The sequence below is a fragment of the Lycorma delicatula genome, chromosome 9 (assembly GCF_047948215.1).
Source record: "Lycorma delicatula isolate Av1 chromosome 9, ASM4794821v1, whole genome shotgun sequence".
Taxonomy (NCBI): Eukaryota; Metazoa; Arthropoda; class Insecta; order Hemiptera; family Fulgoridae; genus Lycorma; species Lycorma delicatula.
The window spans coordinates 80241838-80268747 of record NC_134463.1 but is presented as its reverse complement, the minus strand read 5'-3'; the positions used below and the strand labels follow the sequence as shown (position 1 = coordinate 80268747).

Genomic DNA, 26910 nt, shown 5'->3' with positions numbered 1-26910 from the left:
AAACAATTAACACTGTTCACAAAACTTGCTACATTGAATATAATCAAATTCATTACCAAAGCCCAGTTTATTTGGGGCAAGAAACCATATCTTACGATTTATTCAATTAAACTGAAAATATGATTTAATGTCAAAATAGACATGCTCTGTATAACCTGACTTGAATAATTAATTAGCTTTTCTATCAATAGTTCTCATTGTATCATCGTCAACAATCTATTATGCTTAAACTTATTTACTGATACCTTTTATAAGTCATATGCAACCTAACTACTGACAAAGTTGCAATTGATCAATTTTTCATTTCTTATTAACTGATACATCTCTTTTTCTCCAAAATCAGTGTCTAAAAAAATTTTTTAGTTGAAATAATAAATTTGCAATAGATACTGGGTCAACACAAGTGTTTGGCTTTCTTTTACTACAAACTTCTACTCCTTTTGTAATCTGCATAATTTATGGATTTGTATGATTTCAGTTTGAATTTTATAAATTTATGGGTTGAAAAACATGTTTCTTGAACTATCAACCTCCTACTTTTTTTGAAGTTTTTTTTAATAAACAACTCGCAACGAGGGACTTGCCATCCAATTCTTGGATGTAGAATACTTATCCACAATTTGCAAATAAAATTCACTTTCTGAAAATTGAAAAAATTGTTAAAACCACAGATTACTTCACATTCATACGAAACTTTAGGTTGTTTTATTTTAAAAATTTTTTCACAAGAAAATTAGCGTGATAGTAAAAATTCTTTATTAGTACCTTATAAATTATTCTTAGGAAAATCGATTCAGACTTATCTCCATAAAAAAAAAACTTACTTCATTGGATCAAAAGGTGATTAAGATATCGTTCAAATCTATTAAATTAATTTCATTCATAATTTCTCATTTACCAGAAGTACCACGGAAGCTGAACAGTCATCTTCATAATTTCTCTCATTAGGAATAAAGTCGCAACGCCCACCACTTTTGCCTCAGCCGCCATTTTCTTTTTTGAATGCAATGTAGAAATGGCTTTTGTTAAAGAAACAATCGCCTACCACTTGGACTGCGTGTCAAGGCCGTCTTTATATAGACTTAAAAATAAAGTTCTGAATGAAGGTAAGAAAAATTTGCTCATCTCCTTCTTATGAGATTTGTAAGCACTTTTATTATTAGGAATAATTACAACTGACAAATAAATAATCCCGAAATTACAGATTTGAAATATTGTATCCTCTTCTATATAAAATTATGTTAGACGGGTACCGTTTGGTATAATTTAGGTTCGATTTACAAATCTGGCAGTTTTTTATTAATTTTTTAATCTCACGTTTAGTTTGAAATATCAGCATGTGTTGCATGCATAAAAACGTTGTTGCTAAAATAATTCATATTTTCGCCGTGAAATATTTGCATTATTGTTACATATCTCTTTGGTTAGAGGCAGGTAGAACCAGGACGGCAATCTCTTAAGATGGCGGATTTTATGTGTTAAATATTTTTATAGATTTTTCATGTTGTATGGTAATTGGAGTTGCTGTTTTGGTCATTAGTTTGTGTTATAAAGAATATATCTCATATTTCATTGTTTTATTTGCTGTACGAGGTTTTATATATTTTATGAAATATATGTGTTATGGGATAAACTGTTTAAAGGTAAGGTGCACTATATTATAATGTGCTTGATAATCCTTCCGTTTTATTTCAGGATCTTTTAATGATATTAAACCTCTTATATTAAGCTTCACATTTGCTCTCTATGAAACTAATTGATGGGAAGTTTTATTATTATCCCTATTAAATAAGAAGTTGCATCGCTAGGGAGAATTTTCCTTTGATAAGTACTATTACTACAAGTTTCGGTACCGAACAACAAATTCGGTCTCATTACAAATGTAGACGGGATTTCGAAATATTGTCATTAATAACAATTCTCCCCGGAAGGAAGTAAGTTTTTCTTTAGTTAATAATATATCGGAGTTATATTATGAATATCTTTTAAGTTTGATGAATGTATTCATATTATTTTTTTGTCAATTGTATCGGGAGGAACATCTTTCTTATGTTTTATTTATTTATTTTTATATATCAATTAGCATTCATCCTTAAATTATATATTATTCCTAGGTGTTGTGTTTTCTTACCTGTGAATTGAGCTAATTTCTTTAGAAATATTGAAAATTTGGGCCTTGTTAAATAGTTTTAGATAAGCAAAAATGCAATTTTTTTTTATTTTTTATATGCATTAGTTTAATGGGATTTGAGAAAAAAACCACATACTGTTTCAAAAGTAAAAGTAGAATAAAAAAAAAAACTAGAAAAAATAAAACAAAAGTTTGTGTAAAAAAATATGTCGTTAAAAGCTTCATTATCTCATAACTTCACTTAAGGATATCTTAATAATTTTAAATCATTTATTTTTCTATTAGTTTAGTATACATGATTCTATGATAATTTTTCAGTACTAATAAAACATTTCTCTTAACCTTATGTTGTCTATAAAAAGCCCATGTGTTATCTTGAATTTGGAGGTTGTGTTGTATGACATCTATTTCTTGTTGCTGAAAGTTTGCCAATTTACATAGGCATATATAGAGTTTTCTGTTGAGAATTGTGTTTTGTTTTTTCATCACAGTTGTTATCTGTGTCATTTGTAACAATTGTAAAAAGGCTATAAACTGAAAACTAATTGATATTTATTATGTGATGTTCCTTTTCTATGTGTATTCTTTATTCAGTTTACCCTTACTTGTTAATTTATAAGCTGTAGCTTCTCAAGATTGTTTATATTTGTAAACATTTTTGTGAGAATAGATTTTTTTCTAATGTTTGGAATTTTTGTAATGTTATATAAATTAATTTTTAAGGATTTAAGTAATTTTGAATATTAATTTTACCGAGTACATGTTTATTTTTATTTTTTGTTTATAAAATAGGAGATAAAATCTTTTTTAATTATGTAAACATGTAATAAATTAACACGTTCAGTGCGGATAGTCCAGGCAATTTTTTTTATAGGTATTTGTTTCATCCATTGAGTATTATATATGAAGTGGGCAGGAAGTCCCTTTAGGCTAGTTATGAAATTATTAGGATAGGTGCAGTTTACCTGTATGGATCTATGCAGTTGAAAGCAGCTCTCTATGTACTTCTATATCCGGCTGCTGATCTGCAACATCATATCAAGGGTGATTATTTTGAATGCTGATGGAACATTGTTTTGGAGCTGTTTGTTGTTGACATATCCGTGTTTTCGGATCTCTTCTTTTACAAAAGAGGTTAGAGCGTCTTGCTAGCCAGGGCAATAGAGCTGGTAACTAGTCTGATAAGTGATTCGGAAAAATTTCATTGAGGCATCTGCAGACATTCAAAGCAACATGTGCTAGAGCACAGTCTTGCTGAAATATTTTGATGTTTGCAATCCCTTTTGCCATTAAATCTGGAAGCAACCATTCATTGATCATTCTCAGATAACTATGTTGATAAACTGTGGCATCGAAAATATAAGGACCAAGGATATGTTCAGTTGTCATTCCAGCCCAAATCATAACATAAGGCAGATGCTGTTTGATTTTCCGAAAAAAAGTGAGGATTGCCTTTCGTTCAGAAAAAAACATTTTGGTTACAAGAGCTTCAATAAATTGCACACTTGTCTCAGAACATGATGTTCTTTTTATTGGTTGCTCTCTGAAAACGTTTAAGCAATAACTGACTTATATAAACACGTTGATCAAGGTCATTGTTACTCAAATCATTTAACTGTAGCTGGACAAAAACATTTAACTTTCAAGTTCTTCTGCATTTGGTCTCACATTATCGATATTGGAATACCTAACTCTGCAGAATGTTTGTGCATCGATTTTGTCTGTGATCGTTGAATTGATGCCTTCACAGCAGCATACAACCCAGCTTGACTACTTGGCCTACCACTGCGTAGCGCTTCAAGAACATGTCCTGCTGCAAAAGCCTTCTCCTATTTCAGTAACATTTGCTTTTATTGTGATGTCCCAAAATGCACAAAGAAGTCATTCATAATGTTCTCCAATGTTTTACCAGTGTGTGGACATTCATGGACCCGCATACAAGCTAACATTCTTCAACATTGAATGCACTCTTTTATCTGCCACACATGACTATGACTAAGGTAATCCTACCATGAATGAACACACCAGATGATCCCACCACGGCCTACTCTCCTCACCTTTTCCTGCGACAGTGAGTGATGTCAGTGGTGAGAATTGACAGCAGTAGAGCCCAATTATGCTGGATTTATTATAGTGTAAAGTGACTTCCTGCCCACATGGTAGATTTTTTACTTTTCCTTTCCTAAATCTTATGAAGCAAATTTTGAACAAATTGTAGACGGTCAATAAATTTTATGTTGAATGTTGTTTAAAAAGAGAAAGCTTGTTTCTGTTCCTTAAATTATTACTGTATGAAATGATTTTTAAAAAAATCATTACATTGCTTAGGTAATTTTACTATTAATAGTAACTTACTATTAAGTGCATGTTGTATTGTACTTTTTAACTATTTGAAATGCAGTTGCTGTGAATATGAATCTTATAACAAATTTATAGGAAAAGTGTTTTCCTTGAAATTATTTTGAATAAGAGAACATTTTACACTTTATTAAAAATATTGGTCAATATTGTCTTAACTCTTTAACTTCCTAATTATGTAATGCTGGCAGCTGGCGTTTTGGGATAAAAAATAAACCAAATGTCAGATCAATGAATAAGTGAAGTTGGTAGAGGGAAAGTAGATGAGGTAAAAGTAAAATTATTTTCTTAAAAGTAAATGAAAATCTTAAGTGAGAATGCAGTTGTGCATAACTAATTGGCCGTTGGGGTATTCCATTTTAATTCAACAAAGTTTCAAGTTTTATTGCATCACTATTTTTGATTTTGATGATAATGTTATAGGATATTACCCAAAAAATATTTTTTTATGTTTTAAAAAAAAATTCTTTCTGTAGTAATAGACTATTTTCTAACTTGCCAACAGGTAAAAACAGCCATTTTTGTCACTTTTCCATTAGTATTTTTATTTTGCATCATACAGAGATAAAAAAAAGGCTTTTTGGAAAGAGTAAAGCTGCAACTTTATCTTAGTGTGCTCGGAATTCATTTTGTTACATAACCAAATCTTGTAATGTTTACTGAAGTTACGTTTACAAATTGTTTTTTTTTTCAAATTTTGGACCCAAAATAAATAATGAAAGGCTTTGGGTAACAGGCTCTTCTTTACCTTTAACTCTTAGGTACTAGTAGTACTGATAAAAAAAAATTGGACTGTTACCGAGTGTTCTTAATTAAAAAAATGGCTGCCAAATCGTAAGATTTTAAAATATCACATTTTTGGGGCCCAAAAACCACATGTAGGACGGTGGCAAAAATCTGGAATGTTTACAGCAGTAAGTACTTTTTATATACTTTAAAACCATATAAAACTTATTTTGTTACTCAAGTGTTTGATGAGTAATGAAGCCATCAAAGTTCCTAAAAATATTGTTCCTTCTAACCATGAACAATGTATCCAAAAAATTCAGAGCTTATATTTTTTCAGATAATAATATAGGCCTACTATACAAAATATTTTGATATTTTAATATGTCTATAATAAGGTAGCTTATATTCTAGGTAGTCTGTTACGTAAAGTATGATTCATACACACAAACTCATATTTAAACGTGAATGTGAATAGACACTTGGACATGAATGTTTGTGTAATCCTGAATGTAAACATTGTAAAAGGCTCAGTTATTGTTTAGATTTCAATGTGATATATTGTATTGTTGCTAGTGTTAATACTGTGGTTAGGTAATGTACACTTGGTTTATAAAGTAATTTTGTTAGCGTGAACTTCTCTTTTATGCGATATCTTTTATGCGATATCTTTTATTTTTAATTTTATTAATTAGAGAAATATAGGATAAGGCAAAGTGAAGTGCAGTTGGTAGTTATATAATTTATTCTAACTGTATTGGTATTGTAAGAATCTTGCATTTTATAAAAACTGGAGGGTTCAATTGGATTCACACTGAAACAGTTGTCACAAATTGACTTAGAATAGATCTTCAGTATTACATGATATTTATGAGTTTACTGAACAGCAAATAACATTGATATCTTTAAAAAGTGTTTCAAGTGTACTTGAAACAAAAAGTATCTGTACTTTTTATAAAACCGAATATTCAGATAAATATTTTCATATTAATGGGAAAAGTTGCTCTTGACCCATTTAGCTGTCAAACCAAACCGGTTAAGAAATCTTTTATAGAAATATCTTTGACACTTTCAACAAGTAATCCAAATTTAAAATTAATTCCAGGCAGAGCACTATGTACAAAATGCATAAACAAAATACAAAAACCACAAAATGGTACAAAAAGCAAACTGGAATGTAAAGATATATTTGAGCCTCATTGTTTTATAGTAGAGTCTGTGAATAAAATGTTAAGGTTCAAAAATTATTGAGCAGTGCAAAGGAACTAGTTTTAAAAAATAAAGTTACAAAAATAGCAATAATCTACCAGTAAATTAAGCAATTCCTTTGATTTAAATATTTCTACAGAAGAAACCAGTTTAGTACCACAAAATTATGCTGATTAGGTATGGAATATGAAGAATTAATCATTAAAGTAAAGGATAAAATAAAAACAGTTAACATCAACCCAGGAATGTTTGAAGTTTATTACCATGCAGCTGGAACATTCAAAAAATTCAAATTGAGTTTAGTGTTAGTCAGTATTTAGCCTGTCAGTCCAAACAATTAGTTAAAACAAGTGGAATTTTGGCACAAATTTGCAAAAAGAAAATTGGCCAGTCATGTAATTGATGAAAATGTTATTAAATTTGTCCAAGATTTTTACCAGAATGTTGAGCACAGCCGAATGATGCCAGGCAAGAAGGTTGTGGTCTCTGTAAGAGAAGCTGACTGGAAGAAAATCAATATTCAAAAAAGGCTATCTATGTTATTAAAAGAATTGTACACAGCCTTTAAAGAAAAACATAATTTAAAAATTGGTTTTTCAAAATTTGCTGGCTTTAAGACCTAATGTTTGTGTTCTGGCTGACACGTGTGTGTGTGTGCGCGCGCACGCGTGTCACCCACGAAAATGTAAAACTCATGTTATCTGCTCTAAAAATGAAATTTGATTATAGGATTTTTCTTTAAACCATGGTATGTGATACAGAAAATGAAACGTGCATGCTGTCTCAGTGTGAAAAATGTCAAGGCACTAATGAAGTCCTCAGATTACTGCAAGAGTGCTGGGATGATTTTGATTATTTTCAAACAGTGGGTTTCTGTTAATCGTTGTGAACTAACTATTCAAATTCTTCCATTTCAAGAGTACTTAGGTAAACTTACTGAAAATTTAAATAATCTAAAAAGGCATCATTTTATTGCAAAGAAACAAGATAATTTCTCAAAATTAAAAAGGAAAACTTGTTGGAGGGTGAATGTATTGTAATGGGAGATTTCTCTCAAAATTTTCCTTTTGTGATACAGGATGAAGTCCAGTCATATAATTTGTCAAAAACTTATGCCACAGTACATTCATTTCTCATATATTTAAAAAAAGTAGGATAATTACAAAGCCTAAGCTACTGTGTGAAGTGAATACTTAAAGCACAATACTGTATCGTTCTACTTCCAAAAGCAAGTTATAAATAAAGTAAAAATACTGTTACCACAAGTTAAACAATTTTTTTATTTTTCTAATGGCTCCTCAGCCAGCATAAAAACAATCAAAATTTCATAAATTTGTGCTACCATCAAGAAGATTTTGAAATCGCAGCTGAATGGCATTTTTTTGCTTCATACCATGGAAAAGGACGATGTGATTGTATTGGTAAAAGGACTGTGACTAAAGCAAGCCTTCAAAAGGACAGCCAACAATCAAATTGTTACACCTTCTGAAATGTTCAATTATTACAGACAGTATTAAAAATATGTAACATTTATTTTTTGCTCTAATAAAGATGTTCAAGAAACTGAAGAATACCTCAGTTCTTGTTATCAGGTAATCACAACACTACCAGAAACAAGAACGTTTCACAGTTATGTTCCAACAAGTCAGAAGTGTATTCTGAAAGTCCGGGCGACCTCTGAATCAGAAACATTTACATTAGTGTTTCTGATTGCTTTATAGGTTTACCAAAGCCAAAATGTAAAAATTATGTCTGCTGCATAATATAATGGAAAGTGGTAGAGGTGATGTCATTGAAGTCAAAATACATGAAAATGAAAAGGAGTATCAAATACACTTTTTCCATCCGCAGGGTCCTGATACTTCATTCAAGAAATCATTGAGGAATAATCAAACATGGGTTCAGCTGAAAAATCTTTTAAAGATTCTCATACCTTCAGAGCTTTTTCTGTCAGCTGCTGAAAGAGGACACATCATTACACCAAAGATGTATGAGGACTTTTTAGTTCTACTCAATAAAAATATGGCAGGAGCACTAAGTTATGTTACTTTAGTCTTATCAAAAAGTGCAAGATTTATTCATAACTTCCATTAACAAAAGTGAAATGAAAAACTTGTTAATGTATCTGAATTGTTTATCATTTTGTAATTATTATTTATTATTCTGTAATGGACTATTTATTTATTATAAATTTATTCATTCTAATGAGTTAGATATAATAAGTTGTAATTTTTATAATCTGAAAAAAAATACATAACATCAGTATTTTTGAATATGTTGTTTACAGTTAGAAGGAATGGTGTTTTTAGCAGTTTTGTTGGCTTCATTACTCGTCAACCCCTTTGTATAACAAACAAATTTTATATGGTTTTATATAAAAAGTACTTACTGATGTAAACATTTCAGAGTTTTGCCACCTGTCCCACATGTGGTTTTTTGGCTCCAAAAAACTGTTTTAAAATGTTTGCCTGTTTTAAAATCTTATGATTTGGCAGCCATTTTTTTTAATGAAGGACACGTAACAGTCCAATATTTTTTTTTTATAAGTACTACTAGTATCTAAGTTAAAAGGTAAAAAACAGGCCTGTTACTTTAAGCCTTTGATTATTTATTTTGGGCCCAAAATTTGAAAAAAATAATTTGTAAATGTAACTTCAGTAAATATTATAAGATTTTGTTATGTAACAAAATGAATTTTGAGTACATTAAGATGAAGTTCCATCTTAATCTTTTCAAAAAGTCCGTTTCAGCCCTCTGTATGATGTAAAATAAGAATGGTACAGCCCATAGAAAAAGTGATGAAAATGGCTGTTTTTACCTGTTGGGAGAGTTAGAAAATAGTCTATAAGGAAAAAAATTTTTTTAAATATAAAAAAATATTTTTTCGCCACTTCAAGGGTGGGTAGTTATCATATACCAAATACCAAAATCAAAAATAGTGATGCACTGATCATTTGTTGAATTAAAATGGAATACTCCCATTATGCAACAGATTTCCAAAAAATATATTGTGTTGAAGATAATTGATTTTGTATAAACTTCTGGGATCTACGCAGAATCTTGAATTCTCTGTAAGAAAAATGGCCATATCAATGGCCATTATCTTAACTATGGCCATATATCTTTAATGGTTATATCAAATTCACCAGTAAAGAAAATTTGTTTGCTTTTGGACTTTCGGTGTTGATCATTATTTTTATAACTTGTATCTTCAAAATATACACAACAAATCGAACATTTTAGTTCTTTAGCAGGTACTTTTTTTAAAATTAATTTTCAAAAGTTGGGAAAGTTAAATTATCTGTAACTGTTAGTTACATAATTACACATAGCTCTGCAGCCTATGTAGCTCATTTCAATGCTATTCTCTTTTCCAAATATTAATTTGAAAGTATGTAATTTTAATTTTATATGTACTACTTAAAAGTTATCCAAAATAAGTTTTTTCTCTAGAAGTTGTTTTTTAGTTAAAATTGTAATTGTAATATAATAATAATTAGATCTTGAAGTGTGGCTGATACATACTTATCCAATGGCAAAAGAAATGAAAAAAGTTGATTTAATTAAAATCTTCTGAATGAAATTTTTGTAACAAAATATTAAAGTAAATTCTAATCTTCGTAAAATTTTCAAGTACATGTTAGTATTCATGGATCAATGTATTTAAAGGTAGTGTTCATTTGTCCAAATGGTTCAAAAAAATGAGTGTTTAAAGAACATAACAATGATTAGTAGATTTCAAGATACAGCACAAAAAATACCAATTTTTAAGGTATGAAAAGGTCTCTGTTGAAGTTTGTGGTCATTTTTTATATCCATTAAATGAAATAGTGTTCTATCTGAAGAGTAGAGTATATAAAGAATCCAGTAAAAATTTTTATGGGAAATCTTATCTTGATCATTAGTTCCATGAACTAGGGTAACACAGAAAGGTTTAACTTTAAATCTTGTGGCTTTACTTGATAGGACCTTCTTGAGATACTTGTTTACTCTGATAAAATGCCTTACCAATGTTTTGGGAACCTGACTAAGACAAAAATATGTTTGCAGTAGATGTAAGTTAGAATATCACAAGTTCCCGTTTGTTTAAATGTTCCTGTTTGTTAAATAAGCTGTCGGATGCTTTTTTCAATAAATCCTTTGTGGTGGACATAAAGTAGGTTAATCTGTTACCTTAATTTTAATTAACATACTTAATGGTAAGATGTACAACTAAATCTTGTTCTTTTAATATTGGATTATTTATTAAAAATACTTAACTAGTCCAGAAAAAAGTATCAAAAGTGCTACAAAAATCAGACATGTGATGACATTAGGCCTACAGTGACACTGAAACAAGTAAGAATTGGTTAGTGGTTAATTAATGGGAAATTTTTGCTATGTTGATGACTTATGGTCCACAATATTTCATTACTAATAGCTGTGATGCATACTTAGGGAGACTTGTAACTGGACTAGCTCTAAAATGATAACAGAAAGAAGAGGGTTCTTATTGATTGTAACCTACGGCCACATTTCAGTAGTTTTGTAAACCATCCCTGTGTTTATAATCTGTTTTAAAAATGTTTTTCACAATTGCATTAAGTTGCAGATAAAAGTGAAAGCCCTATAAAATGAGTTGTAGCAAAGTTCTTTAGAACTATCGATTGCAGAACTGTGTATTTTCTTGTATCAACTTCGCATATTTGTTGCTACATTTATTATTTCAAGTCCATTTTTTTTCTATTTCCAATTGACACATTTTCCAGTTTTTGAAAATTTGTAATAACTACTAATTTTGAATTTTAGTATATTTTATAGATAAAAATTATAAAAATAAAAGATTGAAATTGTGAGACAAAGATTTAAATCCTTTGGTAATTTGACGTGAAGTATACCCAAAAGGTAGTTATAATTATTGAATATTATGTCTATATATAAAAACTCTTTATAAAAATGTACTGAAATGTAGGAATTATTTCCTCACTTGTCTTTTAATCTGTATAATTGTTGTAAGTAATTTTTCATTGGCATTCATTGATTTCAGTAACTTTTTTGAAATTCTTATTTATACCAATGAACAATGGTTGTGAAATTTACTGCCGTTTTTATTTGTTATTTATAAAGGGACTAAGAAATTACCAGTACATTTTGATATTGATGTTTCCCCATTTTGGAAAGTGAAAAAGCTATTGATATTTTGAAATCCTAATTCTATTTTTATTTACATAAGCGGTCAAAAGTGTGAGATAATATTGCATAGAAGTATATCACCGGACTTAATCATCATAATCATGATAAGAAAACCTTTAATAATATATTTTTAGAAAAAAAAAATGTTGGGATACTCAATTGAATGTGTGAGAGAGCAAGAATCAGGTTTTTAATATAATGTGAGTAAAGCTACTTTCCAAATAAAGCTAATAATTTTTCACAGTTATGAAATTGTGTTGTTTCTATCTGCTAATATTTATTCACATTTTCTGACGCTTATGATGATAATAAAATTACCTGAATTAGAATTACATATTATTTTTGAACACATTTCACATGATTTAATGGACAGCAGTAAGAATGTGCTAATAATAATTGTAAATGTGCTATAAAAAAAAATCTCACTTGAAAATACAGTAACTTTAGATTTTAGTATCAGGGATATTGGTCCTATTAATGTGCCCAACAAAACTCTTTCTAAAGCTTGTTAAATAACCACTAAAACAAGTTCTATAAAATTCTTATCTTTAAAATTAGCTTTAAAATTTTAGCTATTAACTGCTATATTCAAAATAACATTTCAAAAAATAGTCTGTATTGATTTACTACTATTGCCGGTTGAAGGGTTAAGATTAGTAGAAAAAAAATGATAGTGTTGTGTTAAAAGAAATACAAACAATAATTTAAAGTTTATATATTGCTTAAATCAATCAAGAGATTATACTGTTGGGCATGTTCCTACTGTTTTTCCATTTTAAGTTTTCCGCAGTGAACGTGTTAATTGCATATTTTCATTGTTATAAATAAATAATTCATTTTAACTTTTTAAAATATTTTAGATTGAAACTCATGTTTGAAAGTTGTGAATAAACACAATTATAAAATAGTAATTCAAGAATTGTTAAATATGATATAGTAATTACAGATTTTGATTGTGTTGGCTGCTGCTATAAATTACAATATATTTGATTATAAAAGTGCTTTTGTTATTGAAGATTGGTTATTTCTAATTTGAGTTAAAGAAAGTTACAAGAGTAAAAATCGTTTTTAAAAATGCATGCATGTAATATCGAGACAATTTTAGCCACAATTTATAGCCAGTATCTTCAACAATTGTCACAAAAACGGTGAAGTATCTTTTTATTTTGTTAATATAAGTTGAATAATTACATTTCTAAAAAAAGTTTTATGAAATTATTTTATTGTCTTTTATTAATTTAAATTCAATTTTTCTTAGTTTTGAATCTGTAAAATTTGGATAATTCAAAGTTAATGGGGGTCTTATAAAAAAAATTTAAATTATCAGAAAAATTGAATTTTAGACATTCTTGCTCAGGGTAAATGTTGTGAACATTTGTTGAACAAATGTTGTTCACAACAAATGTTGTGAAATGTGAACATTAATAAAACCTAGTTTTATTAACATTAATAAAACCTAGTTTTATTAATGTTCATTAAAAATTTGAATTGAAATATTATGAATATTTACAATTCCACCTACACCTCCTACACAAATGCTTAAGAAAACCCTGATTTAAAAAAAACAAACCTTATCTCCATTACTAAACTTCCTCTACTTTAGCTCAAGTTAGAAGCATACTTACTGTAGTGATTTCAGACAACTAAGCTATGTTACATGAACATAAAATGAATGTTTTTATTAGAAAGCATACTGATATAATTTTAGAATTAGTCTGTAATTTTAGCTATACTTAGCCCCTTTTCTGTTTTGTAAGGGTTTCAAATACTACTCTTAAATTTAAAATTCTTCAGGATTTTTAATTATACATTTTTTTGTTATAAATTAAAGCTTAAAGTATTGTTTAAATGAAAACAAAAATAAAAATATATTACTCTTTATATTCTAGATGACTAAATGATTAATGGGTTTGTTAAATATAATGTTAGGTGTGATAGTTAAAATTCATTTAAATCTGTGAACAGAAAGATTAATTTCTTTTTCTGTTTCTAATTGGAGGAGAAATTGTATGTGTATTATGCAGTACTGTTAAGCCAGAATTAAAAAGACAAAAAAATAACAGTAACTGTAATGGTGTTATTAAGAAATATCTTTATATGCATGCTGATTGTTAATGATTCAATTTCTTCTAGATCAAAAATTTTCAAATTAACAAAATAATATCCAAATGAAAGAGTGTAAATTGCATGTTATAAAAATTCAAAATTTCAAGGGGTAAACGTAATTGAATTATCCAATTTTCACTGAAATTAGAAAAACTCTTATCTGCTTTAGGAAAATAAAAAATAAAAACTGTAAGGTGTACATAGAACTCTATAAGATATACACCTGTTATTCAAAAGTTGTGTGATTTTAGTATGTAGATAGCCAGTAATAATACAAACATTAGTTTTGTTTTGCGAGCTGCAGTCAAAAGTTCATAGAATAGTACATAGAACTAAGTACCAAAATGAATAATGTGCTTTCTGCAAGTTTTCATTTATACCTTGGCAAAATGCAAACAGTATTTGATTTGCCTTAATTTTTATTTTGTTGACAGATTTTCCATTATTGATAAAGCAAAGTTGCAGAATTTCCATCTGTAAACATTTAGTTTAAACATTTAGCCTTTTTGTTTATCTTATAGAACTACTAAACTAAAAGACTTTGCGTTATGAATCCTTAGAATATATCAAATGGCGTAATAACATTAATTTACTGCTTCCGCAAATGTTATTAATTTCTTGCCGAGGTGGAAAGCGCAAATGTAAATATGTTTTGGCAATCTTTATTGACATAGAGGCAGCATATTATTCCTTGTGTTGGAGTTCTGTTCTCTATGAGTTGGAACGCACAATGTTCCGGTAGCCCTACAGGCCTTGGTACACATGACTGTCTAACCGTGCGGCTCTGTTTAAAGATGCGCACCTAGTTATGGAAAAATTAGTCTCCAGGGGAAGCCACAGGGTTCTGTTCTCAGTCCCTTGCTGTAGAATCTGGTATTAGACGGATTTCGTCATTTACTTTCACCAATTGATTGACATTTACTTTGGCCAATTACTGTCGCCTGTTAGTTCATGGTAATTCACGACACCACAGCTAGAAGACTGGGCGCAGGTGGTCTTGTCAACCACAGAGGGCTGGATGGACATGCAAAATTTAAAGATTTCTTTGCTCAAGACGAAATGTATGCTTCTCAGGGGTGCAGACAAATTATTGTACTGTCCTCCATATTACGTATAAAGCTGTGTAATCAGCCGAGTTTGAGTTCATAAGTACCTAGGTGTTTGTTGAGAAGTTGCTTTGCTGTTTAGCAACCACATTATGCAAGTAGTGTCGGATGCCGTCTCTGTGATGCACAACTGTAGGAGGATTGCTCATAAGGGCCATCATTTGTACATGGTGTACCGAGGTGTGTTTGAAAGTATGACCTCTTATGCTGTGTTCTTTTGGGTGCATAGGTTAGAAAGAACTCGAGCACTTATTCAAAATTAAAGGAGTGCCCAGCGCAGAGCCTTAATCGTATGACTGGTGTGTTTAAAACAACTTCCTATGAGGCTATCACTGTATTGTGAAAGGCTCTCCCAATCGATTTAGTGGTGAAAGTTCAGGCGGCCATGTGGAAATTGCGAAGAGGTAGGGAGCCCGAGGTATTTGGGGTGCAGTTTCGAGCTGTGTCTTTTTAGCAGAACTGAGATTGCAATGCACCGGTTCTAAATTTCAAACAGTTGCCCATCTCTCACCTGCAGAGGAGGCTTTACAGCCTCGCGATGAAACATGGCAGCAAGAATGGGATGCCACGACTAAGGGTGCTTTTATAATTTATACATGACTTGGGAGGGGGGGATGGAAACCTCTAGTTTGTTTTTAAGTGCAACGGGTGCCCCCGAGTGCTCTCCAACCACACGAATTTGAACCAATATTTGTTTTGGTTCCACCTGGCAGCTGATGAGCTGTGTGTCTGCAGGGAGGTCCAGTCGAACGAACACATGTTCGACTGCCAAGCTCTTGCGTATTGGGGGGTGGCAGAACTCAAGCCATCCTGGAACGTAGTGGTCAAGGGGAATATTGCCCCTCATAAGCGGCGAGTCAATGTGGTTTGAGCCGCATTGTTGGACTGTATGGGAGTTACTTGATGCCATTGCTTTGTTCAACCAGCATCAGTAGTTTAAGGGATATAAGACTCCTACTGGTTGCTGTAGGAAGCTACCCTCAAGAAATGGCTGGCCATCGGTCAAAATATGGCTCCAAGCACTATAATATGGTGGACAGGTACTTGCTGGGATTTAGGAATGTAGGCGTGACAGCAAATTGTTGTCCTTGACTGAATGAATTTTAGTTTATTTACAAGTCATATTTTTGTATATAGATGGGGTGCGCCTACCCATTTTAGAAATATATGACAAATGAGCGGTGGGACATGCAAGCAAGTGATGTAGGGTTATTCCCTACCATTACTGGGTAGTGGTGTACGTTTATTCCATTCACACAGTTAGGTAGGCTCTAGAACTTAATTAGGATATTGGTTGCTAAATTGATTTGAGGCACAGTAATCGTTTGTGATATGGACATTCGATCTTATGCTTTAGGGCGACCAAATGGGGTGGTGGTGAGAGAAATGCCAGACAAACCAAAAGTTCTTGGTATTACCTTCTGAATTTTGTCCATGTTTTTTTTATAAAACCAAAATATTTATAAACATTATTCCTGGCTCTTTCCATTATTTGATTTCCAAGATATTTGATATATTTACCAATCTATTTTACATTTTTCATTAGTCAAAGTCTCAGTACCACTTAGCAAACGTTTTATGTTGTTTCGTTACTTGCAGAAGTGAAGCTTTTTCTGTGTGTTGGAACAAATAGGTAGTTTTTTTTTTTCATTTTTCACCTACAATAAATAGTAGTATACCATTACCTCACATAGGTTTCTGAAACTTTATGCTACATGTGTACTAATTCCAAGAGATGTTGTTACATGAGTTGTTCAATATGTAAAATATTTGTTTAATATAAAATATGAATAGTGAATTTTATATTGTAATAATACACTTGGAGAATTGGATAGCATTCTCCAGGTAACTGGCTGTTTGTTTTCAGTAAGCCTCTAAACTTATCTCCAGTGCTGTTCTTTCATCACCTGCTCCCTTGAAGTATCCCACTTAGCCGCACCACCCACATATCCAGGGTGTACCTTTTAACAGACTTCCTCAATCTGTCCATGTTGTATTAAAAATAAAAACATGTAATAGTGTAATAAAAATTTGTAATAGAATTTTTTTAATGTAATGTGTGTTAATTAAGACTGAAAACAAAAGGATGCTGGTACTTAATTAAAAGTTTATTTTTAACCTCTTCCTTTTTATTTTTCAGTAAACTTAAGTTTATAATTTTACTGGATTAATTGTAATGTGATTTTTTGGGGTATAAAGGTATAAAGTTGTTAGGGTCAGATCATGGAAAAAGTTTTATTCGATTTGAATTCAAATTAACTATTTGATCATCATGATTGAATTAACTATTTGTATCATGAAGTTTCTCATAAAATAGATTATTTTTTAAATAAAATCAATTTTAGAAGTAAAATTGAACTGTAATTAATTAATTTTTTATGACTGTATACCCATTTACAGTTATATTTTGACTTGGGGAAATGAGTAATGAAATAATATTATGTTAAGAAATGCCCTGACCCTGACCAGAAATTGAATTTAGTCTGGTTTGTTTAGAGACATACCAACACAATACAATGACAGTTGGCTAGCCAGCTTTGGTTGTAGTCTGTTTTAACTTTTGATTTTATTGTATGTTTGGTATAGTGGTAATTCTTTGTTATATAAATCTTTTACCATATAAATGATTTTTCAAAGATGAATAGGAAGAAACAACCAAGTTTAGCTGGAAAAATTAATTATTACTCCTTCATTATTTACATCTGATATTTCTAAGAAGTGCTGAAGTTCTATAAAATTGATCTACTTTTAAACTGATGCCTTGATTATTTGTTTGTAGTTGCCATGGTAAGCAGTTGTTTAAACACATTCACCGTTTACATTTATTAGGTGTTTGTTTAGGATGAACTGTTACATTCCAAACTATAAAAAACAAAGTTAATTAACTTTTAGTTCTTTTTTATAGAAACATTTACCAGAATAATAATTTGTTTTTTTTAATTGTAAATAATTTATTTTATTTTATGTGCATATTCACTCATTTTTGGCACATACCTGATTGTGGTTGTATTCTTTTTTTTAAATGAGAATTTGGATTCAAGAAGCCAATTTTGGATTTAGTCTATAAAATTAATTGTGTACTTTGCTGTTGTCTTTGTGACTACAAATAGCTATTGGTGTTGGAACAGCTATTATAGACCACAAATTAAAAATTTTGTATGTCATATATGCTATATGTACTATTTGCATTGTTTTTATTTAGTATATTTATTATTAATATGTGAAAAAATTGCTAATGTGCTATTTCTTGGGAAAAGAAAAGGCAAGTTTGTATAATATAAGTGTTCTACATATTGTGAGTACTTGTAATTGATAGCAATTACATATATTAGATTCCCAGGAACAAAGATACTTTTAATAAATTCATGCGATTTTTTTTTTTATTTTTATTTCTTGTAAGTTAATATGACTAAATTTCTAACTAGTAAATGTAAACGTTTTTGAATTTTCAGATTATGACTTGCCAAGTGGACGCTTTCATTTTATGTCATTTTACTGTTCAGATATCTTTTTTTTTTTTTTTTTTTATTAAGTATGTTAGGATTGTATGCTTGTATTTATATGCCATTATTACTGTGATTGAAGTTAAATAATTCTGCAGTAAGTGGTTATAAGTTGTTTTCAAAATTGAAAAATTGTATTGTTTTAAAATTAAAAGGCTTAATGAATGATTTTTCTTTTAATTTTTAATAAATGTAATTTTACATTTTTAATAATTTTATAATTAAACTTTCTAAAATAGATTGTTTATTGATTTCTAATTATATTCATTTTTATTTATTTTATTTCAAGCAGGTCTACCAGTATGGATATACCATTACCAAATGATCCACCTTTTGGAGGGGTACCCATGCCACCGATACCCCCAGGAGGTCCTCCACTTCCACCTAATAGTAATAATAATGGACCTGGTGTTCTTGGATCATCATCAGTGGATTTGGATAATATTACAGCACCACTACCACCTCTACCTCCATCATCATCATCATCATCATCATCGTCACTGACTTCATTTACTCCATTAATAAATGATAAACAGTCACAACTGCAACATCAAATAGTATTTCCTACTCCATCTGCTATTGGATTACATCAGATACCAACACCTGGAATGCCTATTTTACCACCTCCACCATTACCGTCTGGTGCTCTTCTTGGTGAGGGACCACAGATCCATTTACAGACAAATTGCCCAGATATTCCAATGCCTGAAGATCCCAACAGGTAATGTGTTTTAATTGAAATTGTGTGCATGTATGTGTGTGCGCACGCGCGCATGATTGTCTTTTATATTATTCAACATGCTGATCCCTATGAGATCGAAATTAGTTATTTGGTACTTATGCAGGTGTATAAATAATTATATGCTTTTATTATTCAATTGTTTACGTTTTGAAAATTAAACGTCATATATTTATGTACTGGAAAACTGAAATCTCTTATAGATTTGTTTGCTGTATGGTTTTTAGATTTGTTCCTATGTACTAAGGAAAATGTATAAGTAACCATTCTCATGATTACAAGCATTCCAAAGCCAGGCTTTCTAATAGTAATGAGCAGTGAAGTGGTCTCTTGTTGCCTTCTTCATTGAGAAAAATGCATTGCTAAACATTGAAATTCCAAGCCTACCAAAGTGCAGGAATTGTAAGGCTCTACATTATTGCTCAGTTCACCACATGGGCTGGCTGTATAATGTTATCATTACTTTCATAGAAAGCATAAACAGTGTTTCAGATGTTTTACGTGCATCACTATAAAAAATAAGGAGACAGATAGTATAAAGCATCAAATTAATATGCCCCTTCTGTCAAGAAATTGTTTAATCATAAAAAATTGAATATATACTTTAAAAAAGTTTTATTGGTAATGAAACACTTGTTAAATCAAAGCATTTGTTACTTACTCATAAACGAAAAATTATGTTCGGCAAGTGATGTCCATTTTGGGCAATACATTGTTGTAGCCTTTCACGGTAACTGGCCTCAATTCTTTGCAGCATGTCTACATCAATCTGGGTGATGTGATGACGAATTGCGATCTTTAGGTCCTCCAATGTACGCGGTTTATTGCTGTACACATGCGATTTCAGAAACCCCTACAGAAAAAAATCACAACTACTCAAGTCGGGGAACCGAGGGGGGCCAAGGAATGTCGCCGAATCTGGAAACGATCCATCCCGGAAACAAGTTACGGAGAACAGCCATCGTTGCCCTCGCTGTGTGCGTTGTAGCTCCATCCTGCTGAATAACACATTTTGAAAATCGATTCCCCGGTTTTGTAATTCAGGGATGAAAAACTTATTCAACATCGCAATGTAACGATCAGCTGTTACAGTTATGGCAGCGTCAGTTTCTTCAAAAAGATATGGTCCAATAACACCGACCTTTCCTATTGCACACCAGACAGTCACCTTTGGGCTATGAAGTGGTCTCTCGTGAAGCTGATGTGGGTTTCTTTCTGCCCAATACCGGCAATTTTGTTTGTTGACGAAGCCATTCACATGAAAATGGGCTTCGTCACTCATTAACAATAACAAATTTTCATTTTCTTCAAAAATGGTAAGAATTTGTAGACAAAATTATAATCACTGCGTGAAATCTTGCTCGTTTAACTGCTGCACGACGGCTATCTTGTAAGGTTGGAAATGCAGGTCTGTATGCAGAATTTGTCTTAGCGTACTTGTGCTTATTTGAAGCGCTGCTGAATGCCTCTGAATAGAGCGGCGTGGGCTTCTGACAATGGCTTCGCTTACTCGTTCGATGTTCTCCGGAGTGCTAGCAGTTCGTCGGGGACCCGGTGGTTTTTTCTTCAATATTGAACCGCTTGTTCGAAGGTTGTTTACCCATCGCAATATTGTGTTATGAGAAGGGACACTTGCATTACGATGGATATTAAACTGACGGTGGAAATCTTGCTGAACAGCAGTTACGGATTCGTCATTTCGCAGAAAACTGTCATACGCATACAGGCTTTGGTCTAGCGTCTACGGCTCCATCTCAACGAATAAAATGTAAATGCTATGAACAAAGGAAACGTCAGACACCAGCCACGTGCCCCTCCCACCACTTAACGCCCGAGTACAACTCACTTCAAAAACATCCGGTTCCCGTGAATGACCCTATATTATGTATAATGTTTACTAAGTTGGCTTTTATATATATATGTATATTTAATATTTATTTATATCTAATAAAATTTTTTTTAATAAAATATTTTGTTACACATTTTCTCGACAGATGAATAGCATGTAAGGAATGTACAATGACTTGCATATGGTAACAATTTGTATTATCACCAAGGAAATGGTGTAATATTAATACAAACAACTAGTATTCTCAACCCAAGGAGTTTATAATATTTTATTAAAAAAATACTTGCCTGTTTGTGGTTAAAGGAAATTTTTTTCATTGATTGCTCTGTATGTTTTCCAATCTAATATATCAGTAATGTGTGCAAAAGATTAGGTGTAACTTAGGTTTGTTACTCCATGTAAACTTTAAAAGATACATTTCATGGCTACATGTTCATGGCATATTGGAAATAATTTACGTTGAGTAACTTGGGGTTAAGCTAATGAAAACTAATATCATTATGGCAGTGATAGATATTATATTGAAGTATATTATTTTGTTGTATGATATTCATAAAATATACCTTAGGCAAGATGGTAATAGATGAAAATAACATGTACATTTATATTATATGAGGCTCGGCTGATAAATTTTGCACACTAGTGTGCTACACGGAGACAAAAGGTGCTATCAAGTAGGGCATGACAGCACATGATAGTGAAAATCCCCCTCTACAAACCTGTGATAATGTGTTGAAATCTGTTTATTGGTTTGTTTTCAGTAGCAGTAAAAATGGAGTTGAGTACAGCCAATATGTCAACACTGTTAAAACAGCATCAATGATAGCATTTTTAACAGCAGGTAATGTGAATCCTACAAATATTTTTCATAGTTTAAAAGCAATTTACGATAGGAAAACTGTTGACAGGAGTACTGTGAATAGGTGGGCGTTGAAATTTCGCAAATGTGAAGCTGGTACAGCAACAATTGAGGATGCACCTTGCAGCAGCCGGTTTCTGTGATTGATGAGAAACATTGAAAGGAGGTGAATGATTTACTTCAAAGTGATTTGTCTATTCACTCGGCAGTGGATCACTATTCAGTTAGTCATATCTAAAGAATAAGTATGCCATACTATCAAGCAATTGGGGTACCGTAAAATCTGTACACAACTGGTACAGCTCAAACTCTCTGATGGCTTTCTGCAAGCTGAAGTTTGAGCCTATTCTGTATCCACCATATTTGGCAGATTTGGCTTCTTGCGACTTCCGCTTCTACCCTCATTTCAAGAGGGATCTCAGAGTTAATCTGGGAAGGAGCTGTGGCTGCTTGGATTTGAGAAAGACCGCCAGAATTTTTCAGTGGCAGAATGCAAAAACTTTGCAGTCACACATTGGCAAAAGTGTATCAGTGTAAAAGGGGATTATATTGAAAAATAATTAATTTTGTAGCTAAGGTGTTTTACTTTTATTCGTTTTTTATTTCATTCCCATGCTATGGATGTACATGCAAAATTTATTAGCTGAGTCTCTTATATTTTATTTTTTGGGGGAGCTTGCCTGTTCTTGCAAAAGTATTAGTTGTTAATTGATTTTGTATTACATTTTCTACAGGTATTCTCCTAGTCTACCAATTGATGATGATCCGGTACCATTACCTAATGAAACAAATGCGATGTCAAATTCTACTACAATTGATATCTTAGATTTACCTACTGCTCCACCATTACCGACGGAGCCTCCCCCTCCTGCAATACCTCGCTCTATTGTACTTGGGCGACAACAAGCTAAGAAACGACTTCTTGCATTTTCTATGACAAAACAAGGTGGTGGTGCTGGTTTATCATTTTCCTTGCCGAAAAAGAGCCCTGTATTAAATAAGGATGCTTCTAAAATGTTTTCTGGAAGTGGTACCACTGCTGATGGCGATTCTGTTAAAAAGAAACCAAAGAAAGGTACAGAGAAAATTTTGTTAAAAATATTTAATGAATTAATATAGTGGTATTTTCATATAGAGAATCAGGTAAATTTAGTTATCAAGGTTAAATTGTTTAGATTCAGTTTTCTTGTTTGTATTTAGTTATATTAGTCTTTTAAAAAAGATATGAACTCATCTCTCAGGCAGTTGTACTAGTCCTGTTGACTAGAACAGATCTGTTCCTATAAGCTAACTCACTGCTAGATAGTCGCTGCTAAGGTAGGCCTCAGATAGTGTTAAATGTATTGTAATTTGAATATATCTATTATATATGAATTCAAATCCAGTTGATTGATGACTATGCTACTTGGTGTAGATCAGGTAGACATTTCTACACTACCATTGCATAGTGCACTTTTACAGAAGTGAAATTGATTGAGTCTAATAAATTCACATGCCTTTGAGTACATCTATTCAAAGGCATGTGAATTTATAGACATTGTCATCAAATAGCATCGGTTATGTAATATCACAGCAATATTATTCAGTGAAGGATTTTCTAAAGGTTAAATAAACCCTTAATTTGATGAGATTTCAGTTTGTTGATGTGATTGTATTCAGTTGGAAGTTTTCTTACTTTTCTCTCAGCCTGGCAGAATCTACTGTTAAAACAATATATACATCTGTACACGAGTGTAAGACTTATTACATCTAAAGAGGAACATGCTTTTATTATCTTAAAAAATAACTTTCCCTTGCTGTTGGCAAACTATGTTTCTTATGCAGGTGTCATCTATGTACTTGGTCACCTGTCTGTTGTATTCATGTACCTATCTATTGAGATGTATTCTGTATATGAACTTAATTTAAAGATAGTTGAGTGATTTTTACATTTCTTTTTTTTACTCTCCTATATTTACTATTTATTTTTTAAGTATAACTACTTTAGATAGAAAAAATTATGCATCTTGTTATTGTTTTGTAATATGTTGCTATTGTAGCTCTTATCTAATATAAATTGTAATATTTGATAAATGAAATGTAATTAATTACTGATATCCTCTTAGCTGGGTCTGTAGTTTGTTGTAATTTTGATGCATCCTAGAAGCTAACTCTCCTTTTTTTATTTTATGTATATATACAAGTGTGTTCAAAAAGTAACGAGATTTTTTTTTTTGGAAAGAATTTGATGTATTCATCTACATTAATGTTATCCCCTTCAAATAGTCCCCATTAGATATATACTTAAGCCAGCGCTTTTTCCAATCCCCGAAACACTTCTGAAACTTGATCTTTGAAATGTGTTTAGCTCTTTCAGCTTTTTGCTTTTAATTTCATCTATGCTTGTAAAACAACAGACTTATAAGGTTTTTTTTTATTTTTGGGATCAGAAAAGTCACACTATGCCATGACTGGCGAATGTGCCGGCTGTGATATCATTACAGTGTTGTTTTTGGCTAAAAATTGATGAACAAGCAATAAGTGTGAGCAGGCGCATATTTGTGGTGCAAAAGCAATGAATTGTTTCACCACAAATCTTGGTGTTTTTTCGGATTGCTTCATGCAAACAGCATTGAACTTGTAGGTAATACTCCTTATTGATCATTTGACCTTGGGGCAAGAACTCATTATGCACTATGTTAATAAAATCGAAGAATATGGTGAGCATAACCTTCACATTCAACCGTACTTATCAAGCTTTTTTCGGTCTTTGTGATACAGAATGCCTCCACTGGGACAATTGAGCCTCAGTTTCAGCATCATATCCGTGAACCCATGTTTCTTCACCTCTTATGACACGTTTCAGTAGTACTGCATGTAGCGACTCCATAGCAATTTCCATTCGCCACTGTTTTTGTTCGAAATTCAACAATTTTGGAACAAATTTTGCTGTTACACTTTTCATACCCAAAACATTCAAAAAAATTTCATGGCATGAACCAATTGATATCTCAACATCATCAGCGACTTTTCTGATTTTGATTTAGTGATCATTCATAATCATTCTTTCACTTTTTCCATGTTTTCATCGGTTGTTGATGTGCTGGGGCATCCAGAGTGCTTGTCATCTTCATCTTCATGACCTTTTGGAAATGCTTAATACCACTCGTAAACCCTTTGTTCACTCATAGCAGAATCACCAAAAGCAATATTTAAAATTTTTAAAACATTGTTACACTTTATTTTTTTCTTATAGCAAAATTTAATACAAATTCTCTGATCCATTATTTATATAAATAAAAAATTGTCAATCATACCAAAATGTGCGTTATCCTTTTGACAGCTGACATCAGACTAAACATCCAATATGGCTAAAAATGTACAGATACTTTTCAGACATGTTGTTTACTAATACAACAAAGACAAAATCCTGAGAATCAGACTGTTACAACCCATGAAATTTCAAAATTGTCATTACTTTTTGAACACACCGTGTGCACGCGTGTGTGTATGTACATACATCATATAACAGTTTATATACAGGTTGCACAAAAGTCACTTGACACTTGTTTACAAAAGTACTGAATTTATTTATTACAGACAATACTTGCAATTATATTTTATGTTCAAAATGTTTTCCATTGTCATTAATACATCTTTTTGCAGTCTTTTGGGAACACTGTGTGTTATACACTCTACGGCAAAGTTCTGTTATCACTGTACAAACCATTCAATGTAACCTTTCAGTTCGTCAATAGTATGAGGCTTTGTAGAATAAACAAACTCCTTGATGACACTCCATATGAAAAAATCCATTGGGGTCGTAATATCTGGTGAACATAGAGGCATTGGCATCGTAATATCAGAACATAGAGGCATGTCAATATCTGCCCGTCGGCCAATCACTCTTATGCCAAATGTTTTATTCAAATAATCATGGATTGCAGGGTATAATGTAGTGGAGTGTCATTATGTTGTAATTAAATTTCTTGGAATGTTTTCAGTATATATCATGAGTCCTGGTACCACATAATTTTTAAGCATGTCCAAGTATTTATCTCCTGTCAATATTCTTTCAAAAAAGTATAGTCCGAGTACACCAAAAGATGATATTGCCCCCCAAACACTCACACCTGGTTGATTGAGTTGTTGCTCTGACAAAAGATGTTGGTTTTCAGTATGCCAGTAAGTGCAGTTATGTCTATTAACTTGTCCATTTAACTTAAAATTAGCCTCATCAGACCATACAATTTTAATGAATAACTCCGGATCTTGTTTCTGTTCGTTAAGCATCAATTCACAAAACTGAAGATGTCGATCTGAGACATCTTCAAGTAGTCCATGAAGTAAACGTGGAATGTAGACTTAAAATTTATGTTTAACATTCTTTGTACAGACCTTCGTGATAACTTCAGCTCAGAGGCTCTTTTTGTGGACTTTGCATCACTGTTAACATTTCCTCATCGCAATTCATTTTCCTCTGTTATGACTGTTATTGGGCAGCCAGTTATTGGTGCATCCATAGATCCATGTTGTTCAAATTTATCTTGTATGTCGTTCACTGTTGTCTAGAGGGAGGGTTGAATGTAAAATGTCTGTCCCAGTCATTAATAACTGGAGTAGCACAGTTTTTATAAAAAGCTTTTGAAGTGAAAATCCTTTCTTCTTTCTGTTACAACTTCCTAACATAGGAAATCAAATCTGACATAATACTGATTTGATTTTCTATGTACAGAATAGATACAGCTCACTTCAATACACTGAGATACAGATCTAGACAGTTAGTTGTGTTTGTCATTGTATTACCAACTTGTTACAGCTGAATTATCATGGACTAAAATTATTGTATACTTCTCTACATTTTTCTATCGTTAATTTAAAAAAAATTTTTCTGTTTGTAATTATTTTTTACCTAGTGTCAAGTGACTTGTGCGTCATTCTTGTATTTTAGTTTTTTTTTTTCATTTATGCTGTTTTAAATTATTTAATATTTCATATTATAGGATAAAAAATATATATGTGTTCATAAAAAAGTCATATAAAATTGTAGAAATGAACAAGTTGCAACATGTAGATAGATAATTTAAATTAAACTGTGGATTTTGTAATTTATTTGTGTTAATTACACACATGCACACTAACATATAACCAGACTTGAGTTGAAAATTAGAAA

At 31.5% G+C, this 26910-nt stretch overlaps 1 protein-coding gene across 4 annotated transcripts in view; it reads left to right on the top strand.

Annotated features, from left to right (window-relative positions):
• Positions 1–1440: 1440 nt before the first annotated feature.
• Positions 1441–26910, top strand: part of LOC142330595 (uncharacterized) — a 111561-nt gene continuing 86091 nt past the window's right edge. The window contains exons 1-3 of one of the 4 annotated variants that reach the window (XM_075375988.1): positions 1441–1643; positions 18604–19032; positions 22493–22833. In XM_075375988.1, coding sequence (XP_075232103.1) covers positions 18614–19032; positions 22493–22833 — 760 coding nt within the window. In that variant the 5' untranslated portion in view covers positions 1441–1643; positions 18604–18613. Of the gene's footprint in view, positions 1644–12539; positions 12745–18600; positions 19033–22492; positions 22834–26910 lie in introns of those variants that run through there. The other 3 variants (XM_075375987.1, XM_075375986.1, XM_075375989.1) reach the window with 3 other exon arrangements.